Source organism: Myotis lucifugus, unplaced genomic scaffold (assembly GCF_000147115.1).
Source record: "Myotis lucifugus unplaced genomic scaffold, Myoluc2.0 scaffold_4240, whole genome shotgun sequence".
NCBI lineage: Eukaryota > Metazoa > Chordata > Mammalia > Chiroptera > Vespertilionidae > Myotis > Myotis lucifugus.
Genome location: NW_005875288.1, coordinates 237 through 12,579, shown reverse-complemented (window position 1 = coordinate 12,579; position 12,343 = coordinate 237). Strand labels below are relative to the sequence as shown.

Here is a 12,343-nt window from a genome sequence, read left to right as displayed (position 1 = left end):
GGGGTCGTCCCTACCACACCGGGGCCGTTTCGACCTGACTGGGGGCGTCCCTACCTCACGGGGGCCGTTTCAACCTCACCGGGGTCGTCCCTACCACACCGGGGCCGTTTCGACCTGACCAGGGTCGTCCCTACCTCACGGGGGCCGTTTCAACCTCACCGGGGTCGTCCCTACCTCACGGGGGCCGTTTCAACCTCACCGGAAAGACCCACATTTTTCACTTTCAAAACTTACCACAGAGCCCTAACCGGTTTGGCTCAGCGGATAGAGTGTCAGCCTGCGGACTCAAGGGTCCCAGGTTCGATTCCGGTCATGGGCATGTACCTGGGTTGCGGGCACATCCCCAGTGGGGAGTGTGCAGGAGGCAGCTGATCGATGTTTCTCTCTCATCGATATTTCTAACTCTCTATCCCTCTCCCTTCCTCTCTGTAAAAAAAAAAAATCAATAAAATATATTTTTTAAAAAAACTTACCACAGAGCTATATTAATCAAAACAATGTGAGAAAAGAATTGTAGATCAACAGAACTAAATTGAAGTCCAAAAAAATAAACCCTTACATTTATGGTCCATTGGTTGTGATAAGAGTGCCAAAACAACTCAAGAGGGACAAGATAGTCTTTTCAACAAATGGTGTAGAACAACTGGATATCCCCATGGAAGAGAAGGAAATTGGGACTCCTTCCTTATACCATACACAAAAATTAACTTAAAATGCATCCTAGACCTAAATGTAAGAGCTAAAACGATAAATCTCTTAGAAGCAAACAAAAAGAATAAATGTTCATGATCTTGGGTAGGGTAAAGCATTAGATGTGACACCAAGGGACAAAAGAAAAAATAATGGAAAACTTTTGTGCTTTAAAAGACACCATCAAGAAAGTGAAAAACAACTTATAAACAGAATAGGAGAAAATATTTGCAAACTATATACAGTGGATCCTCATTATTACTGGATTCCATATTTGTGAACTGGACTGCTTGCTAAAATTTATTTGTAACCTCCAACTCAGTATTCACAGGGTTTGCCCTGGTCATTTGCAGACACGTGCAGAGCAGAGAAAGAGATGCAAAGGTACCAGCTAAGGTCAAGCAAGGCCATGGCTCTGTCTTCTTTTCTCAGCTCTCTCACAGAGATCATCGGAGGGTGAAGACAGTAGGGGGCAGTGCAGTTTAGTTCAAGAAGCTCTGCTCCTGAGCCATTTGGATGGGGTATGAACTCCAACTTTGGGAGGATTAGTGGGGCAGCCTCAGGCAAGTTACTTAACATTTCTCTGAATCTCCTATTCCCTATTGTAAAATAAAGAAAATGGAAGCTATTGGAAGAGTTGTTTTTAGGATTTAAGATTGTAATCTATGTGAGATACGCGCATATATGTACATACTTTTCCAGGAGCAATGAATGGTTCAGTGTTTGTGGTGACTTTATAGAACATAACTACCAGGAATACCAAGAACTGACTATATCTGATAAGGGGATTTATATCCAGAATGTATAAAGAAGCCTTACACCTCAACGAATAGCCCAATTGAAAAATGGGCAAAGGATTTGAACAGACATTTCTCCAAAGAAGATACACAAATGGCTGATAAGCACCTGAAAAGATGATCAATGTTAGCTATTAAAGAAATGCAAATCAAAACCACAATGAAATTATCACTTCAGACCCACCAGGATAGCCCTAATCAAAATGATGGATCATAAGTGTTGGTGAGGATGTTGGAACCCTCATATGGTGCTAGCAAGAATGTAAAATAGTGCAGCCATTGTGCAAAATAGTTTGGCAGTACCTCAAAATGTTAAACATGAAGTTACCATATGACCCAGCAATTCCATTCGTAGGTGTATATCCAAGAGAAATGAAAACATATCCACACAAAAACTTGTACATGAATGGTCATAGCGGCATTATATAACAGCCAAAAAGTGTAAATAACAAATGTCCATCAACTGATGAATGGATAAATAAAATGTGATATATCAATACTATGGAATATTATTTGGCCATAAGAAGGAATGAATCACTGATACATGCTACAACATGGATGAACCTAGAAAACATGCTAAGTGTAAGAAGCCAGTCACAGAAGACCACTTTTGAGGGAAAGTGGAAGTGTTAGTAAGTACAGCATTTCTTTTTTAGTGAGATAAAAATGTTCTAAAATGGATTGTGGTGACAGTTGTACAATTCTGTGGATATACTAAAAACCATTAAATTCTACATTTAAAATGGGTGAATTATATCACAATAGAGCTATTTTTGTTTTGTTTGTTTGTTTAAAAAGTCGTATGTGCTTTAGTCATAGATTTCAGATGGAAACTCCAGAAGTATATTCCCTGTATAGTTACTTTGTTAGTAAATCAGATTTTAAGTCTAATTTGTACTTACATTATCAAAATAACAATCATAACCGTCAGGAGAAGCTTTTTTCAACGTTTCTTCCAAAGACTTTATTGTCTTGTAGTTAAAGACAACGTCAAATCCAAGCTTTTTAAGGTAGGCAACCTTATCATCAGACCCTGCTGCTCCAACAACTTTGCAGCCCTAAGTAGGGGTGGGGCGGGGGAAGGAAATCATGTATAAGTCACAAGCACAGACCAACTCCACCCTCCTAGTCCAGTAAGGTCAGGTTCCCCCAAGAACACCTTCTGAGGGGCTGAGCCACGTATATGAGAATACCACGATGGGCCAAAAGACCCTATAAGTAAAATTAGTCCCTGAACCATCCTACAACCCAAGAATAACTTCAGCTTGCCTCTGACTACCCAACAGATCCTTTCTATGTTTATGTGGTTTGCAATTCATTTCAACCTGCCGGCTTGACAACATATTCATTTGTCTCTCTTGTGGTTTTTTTTTTTAATTAATGTTTTTTATTGATTTCAGAGAGAGGAAAGAAGAGGGAGATAGAAACATCAATGATCAGAGTGAATCATCAATCGGCTGCCTCCTGCATACCCCCAACTGGGAGCTAGCCTAAAACCCAGGCATGTGCCCTGGCTGAGAATTGAACTGTGACCTCCTGGTCATAGGTCGATGCCCAGCCATTGAGCTATCCCGGCCAGGCCCTCTCTTGTTTCTTTATTTTGAAGCTTCTCTTCCCTTGCAATGACTTGCATGCTATCTCTTGATGCAGTTGTCCTTTAACTATTATTTTGGCTCAGTTCTGGGACTCTCATTTCATAGATAGCCCTCCCGGTAACTGTCCCCTTTTGTTTGATTTGGCCCAAAGCATTGGACTAGATGCTGCTTAATCTGCAAAGCGCATTTAGGCTGAGACTGGATACTATATTGGCACAAAGAAAGTAGCTCTTCAGAAAGCTCTCTTACATTCTGAATGGATCGTGAAGACCAGAAGATGAGCCACTATGCACTTTCAGTTAGGGAAAGACCTTCGGGTTCATACATGTATCTGTACTAACAATGACTGCTATCTACACACTTTTCCCATTTTTTCATGATTCAAGAAAAAAACTCTTGCAAAAGCTCCACCCTCTGTCTTTTGTCCTAGCCTTCTAAACTCACAGGATGATCTCATCGACACTTATGACCTCAATGCCTCCTTCATGCAGATGTTTCTCACCCTTTCTATCCACATCCAATCACCAGGTTTTATTCTTTTTTCCCAAATACCCTAAAAGCTGGCTCTGACGTCTAATCTCTACCCTTGATGCATCACAGTTTCCATCTGAATTCTTGTAAGGGCCTCCTAATTAGACTTCTTGTCTCTAGTACTTTGCCCCTGGAAACTATGAACCAAGGCAATGTAACTTCTCTAAAATGCAGAACTAATTCTGTCTCTCCTTTAAGGATTAAGCTTTTTAGTACGGCAGTGTCCAGTGGGGTTTCTAAAAGAACAGGTTTAGGGATAAGTCCTATCAAATTTTTGAAATAAACATGCCTTACAGTTTAAAGAAAACATTTAACATTTGACTATTGGAATTATTACTAATTTGTTTTGTAAGTCTAGCATAACCCAAGCTGAATATTGATAAGTTCAGAACAAAAAAAAAAACTTCAAACCAAACTCGTCTATAAAGATAGATGCAAAAATTCTGTTTAAAATGCGATCAATAAAATTCCAAGGTACAAATCCATAATTTCCATAGGTAAATAAAGCTTATTCCAGGAATGCTAGAATGATTCAATACTGGACTACTAATGTAATTCACTAACTGCAAAGTTAACCTGATAAATGCTGAAATAACATTTGATAAAATTCAGTATCTATTCCTATGTCTTTACTTACTTGTAAATAAATTCTTCCTGTAACCTCTAAGGTAGCTTCATTTCTTATTTGTAGCCCAAGCTCCCATTAACACTGGGGACCACCCTGAATCCTTGGCTATTGGTTATAGTCCTGTATTCATCTGTATTTCACTTCACTCTTTCCCCAGGAACTAGGTCCTGATTCTGCATCCCAGCCTCTGGCAAAGGATCAGCTAAGCGAAATCAGCTTGCAACATTCCTCCATGTGACACATCCTGACCATGTCTGAGCTGCCTGCTGCCCACCATCACATCAGATCTCTTGAACACAGACTCCTGCCTAAATCAGAGCAATGTTTCCATGCCCTAGGTACCTCCTAGGAGTTGGCCTCACCGCTCTGGGCTGACTGTAGTAGCCTTCGCCATGGGGCCATGTGGGCTATCTTGATTGGCTAACCTCACGTTCCTCCTTTATTGTTGGGGACAATCATAAGGAGAGAAGGTAAGGCTGTAACAAGAAATGTTCAGCAACCACTATGAAAGAAGCCTGGCTGGTGTGGCTCAGTTGGTTGAGCATCTTCCCTTGCACCAGGAGATTTCAGTTCGATTCCCGATTCCCGGTCAGGGCACATGCCCAGGTTTCTGGCTCAATCCCCAGTAGGGGGCATGCAGGAGGCAGCCAATCAGTGGGTCTCTTTCATCATTTATTTCTCTCTCTCTCTCTCTTCTCCCTGCCTCTCTGAAATCAATAAAAATATATTTTAAAAAAGTAATAATGTTCATTTTTTCCTCATTCTCCCATTTCTCATTCATTCCCAATCTTCAACTTCTAAACAAGATCCACTACCAGCGGTTCTCAACCTGTGAGTTGCGATCCCTGAAAATACATCCTGCATATCAGATATTTACATTACGATTCATAACAGTAGCAAAATTACAGTTATGAAGTAGCAACGAAAATAATTTTATGGTTGGGGGTCACCACAACATGAGGAACTGTATTAAAGGGTCGCGGCATTAGGAAGGTTGAGAACCACTGCATCTCCGAGACTAGGGAAGGTCTGCTGTGTTCACTGCTGCATTCCCAGTGCACACTGTGGGTGCTGAGCATTTGCTCCTAGAGGAAGACACTTACCTTGATCTTAGCTATCTGCCCCACAACAGAGCCCACGGCTCCTGCTGCTGCATTAACCAAGACTGTTTCTCCACTTTTTGCACTACAGATGTCGAGTAGGCCAAAGTAGGCTGTTAGGCTGAGGAAAGAAAATTAAGGATATGTGGATAAATTTGTTGCTTTCCCATATAATTCATTCAGATATATTCCAAAGACCTTCTTAGACTGCCATGGGTATAGGTAAAAGAAAACAATAGGAAATGAATATTACCATCCACTAATGGTCCACCTCCTCTTTCCTTACCCCTTACTCCAAACAGAAATAATGAGGGGACTAGGGTGGGAAGGGAGAGTTGGCTGGAGGGGACTGCATCCTGTCTATCACCAGGTTAAGTCTTGGAGGTGAAAGAAGATAGGTCCCCCTTAAACTTTGGTGACCCAAGAATAGAGAGGTTGTGCCTCATTCGCATCTAAGTCCTAGGGAGATGGAGAGCTTCTTGGGGAAAGTCTCCATGTCATCCCGGTGCCACAGCCACAGAGCAGATATAATGGTATGAGGTGTTTAGGCATGACAGGGTCAGAGAGAAACACCTGGAGTTTCCCATGGCTCCAAAGCAGTATGGGAGAACTTCTGAAACTTCTTCATCTCACCCCAAGTAGGATGTCAAAGTTAGCTTGCAGGAAAAGGACACTAGGCTTGCGAAGATACAGCTCAGACAGTACTGATGGGGAGTAGGTGAAGAAACCACCACACCTCCGTGGATTGCTGGCTTGGAAGAAGACGTGGTTGAAGACACAATGGGAAAAGTTACGCTTTGAGCAGGAGACTAGCCTCAGACTAAGAAAGATCAAGCTCAAGCAGTTGTTGTCCCCCTTCTACTGACACTGAACTTGCATTCGCCCTTGGAGCTTTGCATCAACCCTAGGGAGAAGATAAAGGAAATGCTGAGCTTGAAACCTGAAATGACCTGAGAAATCACTGAATTTACTGAGGTTTTCTTTTACTACACCAGCCAAAATAAGGGCTTGAAATAGAAATAAAGTGCAATCGTAGAAACAGTTTGAGTTATGTTTTGCACCCCTGAGTCTGAGCCAATGAAATCCATACCCATTATGGTGACTGTTAAGCCACTTTCAAAATTTCAGACAAATTCATGTAAAGTTGTTTCTATATAAAACAGAAACTACAGCCCTAACTGGTTTGGCTCAGTGGATAGAGTGTCAGCCTGCAGACTGAAGGGTCCCAGGTTCAATTCTAGTCAAGGGCATGTACCTTGGTTGCGGGCACATCCCCAGTAGGGGGTGTGCAGGAGGCAGCTGATCGATGTTTCTCTCTCATCAAAATTTCTAACTCTATCCCTCTCCCTTCCTCTCTGTAAAAAAATCAATAAAATATAAAAAAATGTGATTTCTTTAAAAAAACAACAACAACAGAAACTATATATTGGCATAACTTAAGTTTCCTCAGCCTTGACTCTATTTGGGGTCCATGAGAGTTGAGCACTGAAGGGAAGGTAGTGAAAGGCATAGGCAGCACTTTATCCAAGGACCCAAATATCTAACTAATATTCCCTTAATCCAGTGTTTTTCAAAAGAAAGAGGGAGGGCAAATGGGGGGAAATGAGGAAGAAAGGCAGGAAGGAAGGGAGAAAGGTGGAAACGGAAGGAAGGAAGGAGGAAGGAAGGAAAGGATCACACAACATAGTAAAAGAGCAGAAATAAAGGAATTCCAGGCAATGACTAGAACGTGTTGGGGACTCCAAAAGGAATTCAGTCGACCTTGCTTCTCCTGGGCATAAAAGAAACTTGAGGTCCACAATGCAGCCGGGACCTGGAACGCAGACACAGGATGAACTGACCAGGTGTCTTCCTGAGGGACAGGAAGAACTTCCCGAGGTCAAGAGACACCTGGGCATTTATTTTAAATCTGTGCCAAGCGGAGAGACTGCACAGCTACTAGTATAATCTGTGATTCATCTTCGTTATTTAATGTCCAGCTTCTCTTGCTCCTCAGGGAAAGGTGGGGAAGGATACAGACGCAGAAAACCAAGGTAGACTGAACTCCTTCCCTTTTAGAATTCTGAAATGGAGGCGGAGATGAGTGATGGGTGAAGCTAGGACCCTCTCAGGGACAGGAGGAATGGTGCCTTTGCGTTGCCATTTGCCAGATGCTTGAGAGGGATCGTGCCCACCTTGCTTCTCACTCCTGCTTCCTCTTTGTACCTGAGTGTCACTGACCTGATTCCCCTCTTTTTTCCTTTAGTTTTAAGGCTACCTTGAGCCTCGCCCACTCTTCTTTCCTTCTTAACCCCACCATCTTCTCTAATCAGCCCTGAACCTATAATGCAGAGGTTCTCAACCTGTGGGTCGCGACCCCTTTGGCGGTCGAACGACCCTTTCACAGGGGTCGCCTAAGGCCATCCTGCATATCAGATATTTACATTACGATTCATAAAGTAGCAACATTACAGTTATGAAGTAGCAACGAAAATAATTTTATGGTTGGGTCACAACATGAGGAACTGTATTTAAAGGGCCAGCAGGTTGCGAACCACTGCTCTAATGCCTTGTCTCTTCTGATTGACCAAGTTCTGGACAAAGCATTTTGGAAATGCGGAGTGTCAGGCACTCAAACAAGTGGCATACAGGCACAAAGCTCACCCCGGCATGCCGAGTGTTCCCAGCATCAAAGACAGAGGTAATGTGTTTGGCCACGCTTCCGGCATCTTCTCTAGTTCTTTTCCGTCAGAAATGGAGTGTGATGTCCAGCCTGAAGAAGCCAATACTACAGTTCCTGTGGGAAAGGCTGAGTTTTTACTTTCCACAACTCTGAAAGATAAAGCACATTGGGACATGTGAAACCTCTGGCCTTCGAAGAGGATGGGGATGCTGTGTGGCTCTATACAATGAGCACTGAGGTTGATATTCCACGAAGGAATACCCCGCCCACATCTCTCCAGCTTAATTCTTAGCCATTGGTCTCTCCTTCTTCTGGACAAAATATAGGGGCCATCAGACATGGATGCTCTCAATTGGCCCAGCATCTGTCCCTGTCCTAACCCACTTCTCTTCTATCTAAGCAAGAGGTGTCCATCCTCTGTCTCGCGGTGCCCTGGACACCAGCTGCTTATGTTCTTCAGGGGTCACGTCCATTTCTGAGCCCTTCTTCTCCCCTGAATCTGTAACACTTTCCTCCCTACTGTCCCTTGCCCTCGGCGTAAAAGCCTGCTCAACTCTGCTATTTTACAATCCCATTTTCTCCCTGCCTCCTTCCTCTGTCTTCTTTGCTTCCCATTCATTTGATAACCCAATGCCACACCCCCACTATGCCACTATGGTCACAACAACCCCCTGAGAGCAAAATCCAGTGGACACTCTTCATTCATTATCTGATTTGACTTTTCTACTGTATTCAACACACTGTGCCACCTCACACTCTTTCCCATTGGTTTCCAGGATTTTGTCAGGCTTTTTACCTCTCTCTCTAAGCTGCTCCTTTTTTGTCTCATTTGTCGATTTCCTTTCTTCCAGCGTCTCCCACTCTTACCATTCTTTATTGTCCCTCTCCCAAGATCATAAAGTTATATAACATACATTTATTTTTAGGAAATTCAAAACATATAAAAGTATCAGTTCTAAGCCTATGAAACAAAGATAACTTGTAATATTTTGGTGTATTTTATGGCAATCTTGATATATTTTGTAATGTGCATATATTGTGTGTCTTTACACAAGCGAAGTAATTTTATGTGTTTTGTAATCTAATTTTCTCCTTCAACATGATATTAGTCTATATAACTTATACTTTTTCTCATGTTAGTCAGAATCCTTCAAAAACTATAATGAATTTAATTATTTCCCCATTATTAGACATTTAGACTATTTCCAGTATTTTTCCTAATGTAAATTACATTTCAATCTCTATCCATAAATAAGAACTTGTTATTTCCTTAGACAGTATTTCTCTAGATGGAATTACTAGGGTAAAGAGTATTAAAACATTAACTGTTGCTGGATATTGCCAAATTCCTTTTGAGAAGGTTATGCCAACTTTTGCTTTTACACTTAATGTATGAGAGTATTATAACAACATTTCCATCACTGGGTATTATGTGTAAAAAAAAAAAAAAGACTTTGGCAACTCAGCAAACACAAGTACATGTTCATTCCTTTGATTGTTAGCAAGAAATGAGTAAGACCTACATGAAGAAAACTGTTAATAAGCCATAACACAAAAATAGATAAATGAATAGATGTAACTTGTACTTGGAGAGAAATATTATAAATATAGCAGTTCTCACTAAATAAATCTATAGTTACTGAAGTCCCAATAAAAATCCAAGTAAAATTTTAATAAATGGTATAACTGGCTAGTCATTTGGACATAAAGCAAACACTTCAGTCCTTATTCCAAAATAAAATAATTCAAAGATTTAAATGTGAAAAATTAAAGTATAACATACTAGAAGATAAATCTTTTAGTCATTTGGTAAGAAGAATGCCTTTATCATCATGCAATAAAACCAAGAAGCCATAATTACAAATATTAAAAATGGTATCTCATAAAATGTTTAAACTATGATTGGATATAGAAGAAAGATAAAGAAAAACAAAGACCCAACTACTTGCAAAAGTAATATTCCTAACAGATGAGATGAAAAGACCTAAAGGGCAAAGGACATAAACAGATAATTCACAGAAGAAATCGATCATTAATTTACAAAAAGAATGTCAACATCACTAAGAATGAAAGAAATGCAAATTAAACTGGGCATGAAGTATCAACATATTCTTCTCAAATTGCCAAGATTGATGGTAAGCAATAGTCACATAGTTATGTAGGACACAGGGTGATTAATATGATATTGGTAGGAGTGGATACTCATACAATCATTTGGAAGAGCAATTTATCATCATCTCTTCAAATTAAAAATGCGTACCTCCTTAGACCTAGAATTTATACTTCTGGAAATTTAATGTAAAACAATATTCATCAAAGTGGGCAAAGAATACACAGACACACGTACACCTATTCCTTGCAGAACTATTTGTATTTGGGAATGGTTGTCAGTAGTGGATTAGTTAATTGGCAGATAACAATGGCCTAAATTACAGCCATTAAAAGATAGGTAGTATATTTATATACTACCAACAAAGGACATCCATAACATATTGAGAAAGGCAATTTGCTGAAGGGCATTTAATCCCATTTTTAAAAATTATAGATATTAGTATATGTACTGAAAAAAATTTGAAATAATAATACATTCACCACAGTCCTCTCTGAGGATGATGGGGGAACTGTCAGTTTCCAAGATACAAAATTTTGTTTTATTTGAATTTCTACAAAATAATTATGAACCGGACAAATACATTTTTTTTAGTAATTAAAAGTAAGTATAGCAAAGTGAAGTTGAAATGATGACAATTTCACAGCCTTTCTTCCTTTCCCATTAGTCAGGAAAAGAACAATTCCCATGTTGCTTTGAAGATAAAACAGTGAGTGAACTACTGGTACACAGTTGAAGAAATTGTGAGAGCAATGGACAGAGACAGGGCCTAGCAGAAGGTAAAGGGGAGACATATTTTCCAAACACTGAGATAAATGGAAATATCTACCTGGCCACCTGCTGCCCCATCAACGTATCACCCTCCTTCAATCGTTTGGCCGCCAATCTGGAAAAAAATAATCCATGCTTAATACATAAGAGCATCTGGGAAAAACTGTCTTGAGTTTAAGGCAAATGGAAAACCATTGCGGAAGTGTGCGCAGAAACCTGGACTTGCAATTGGTGCCTAAAGGGGGATGGACAGACTTGTGGGACTGAATCTTTAACCTGTGGGATCTGACACTATCTTCCGGTAGGTAGTGTCAGAATCAAGTTGAATTGCAAGCACGCAGCTGGTGTCTTAGCTTTGCATCTCTATCAATCAACTAGGAGAAAAAATATTTAAAGGAAAGATGACTATATGGATTACCTAGGCAAAAAATTACGGAGGAGTGTGTGACCTATGAAGGCTTTTATTCTCTTCCCTCCCAGAGAATTTACTGAGTACTCAGTTTGAGTCAGCTGCAGATTACCCAAATTACAAGAATATAGGGAAATAGAAGGCAAGAAAATCCAATTTTAGTCTTAGCATCTTCCTCTACTCAAATTGTTTGCCAGTAGTGAAATGGACAAATTGGAGATTGGTTTTTGTTTTTGTTTTTAATTTTTCTGGAAGCAACTCTGGTGAGCAATGAGAGGCAAACTGTGGACTCTAAGATAGGAGGTAATTGTAAAATAAAGAGGCCAGGGTAATTCCTCACCAAGCTTCTCTGGCCTTTGCCTGCCACAAATCCCATCACTCTTACTGTGCTGGGAGAATCAGGGGGAAATGACTATTTTGAATCAGTTGGCTATTTTACAAGATGAGCTACCTTAACATAGAGACTAACATACAATGTAAGAATGTTTAAGAGGAAAATAATACCTCATGTAAGGATCCACAGTGAGGAACAAAGCTTCCAGCAGGACCTCTACAAAAGAAAGCATCCCACAGGCAATTAGAACTAAAGGCTTGATGCCTTTGTTGTCTCTGACATTCTAAATAAACACAGATCGTATTTCAGCTTCAGGGCTGCCCTCATAAGTACTTCCTATTGAAGAGCCAAGAAGGACTCACATTTGGCCCAGCCTATTGTTGTTGTTGTTGATGATGACGATGGTGGTGGTCATCATCAACATCATCATCATCATTATGATATTTGCACAGCATTCCATGCTTTTCATGTATTATTTCATAGGATATTCTCAACAATTATTGTTTCTACTTCATTTAAGTTTAGGTTTAGTAACTTGCCCAGGGCCATATTTGTAACCACCATGTTGCAGTACTCACCGAGGGTTTCATTACCAGTTACAGTTATTATTAAAGAACTAGTGGCCCGGTGCATGAAATTTGTATGAAATTTGTGCAGGGGGGGGGGGGGGGGAGGATGGGTGTGTTCCTCAGCCCATCCTCTCGCAATCCGGGACT

The 12,343-nt window shown here is 40.5% G+C and overlaps 1 protein-coding gene across 1 annotated transcript; it reads right to left on the bottom strand.

Moving 5' to 3' along the window:
* Window positions 1–2,345: 2,345 nt before the first annotated feature.
* On the bottom strand, window positions 2,346–11,948 carry LOC102433154 (prostaglandin reductase 1-like). The gene is made up of 5 exons (XM_023749241.1): window positions 11,798–11,948; window positions 10,943–10,999; window positions 7,985–8,152; window positions 5,345–5,462; window positions 2,346–2,545 (listed from the first exon to the last, which is right to left on the bottom strand). Exons 1-5 carry the CDS (start codon window positions 11,857–11,859, stop codon window positions 2,375–2,377), a joined length of 576 nt encoding a protein of 191 aa, XP_023605009.1. The 5' UTR covers window positions 11,860–11,948; the 3' UTR covers window positions 2,346–2,374.
* Window positions 11,949–12,343: the final 395 nt, after the last annotated feature.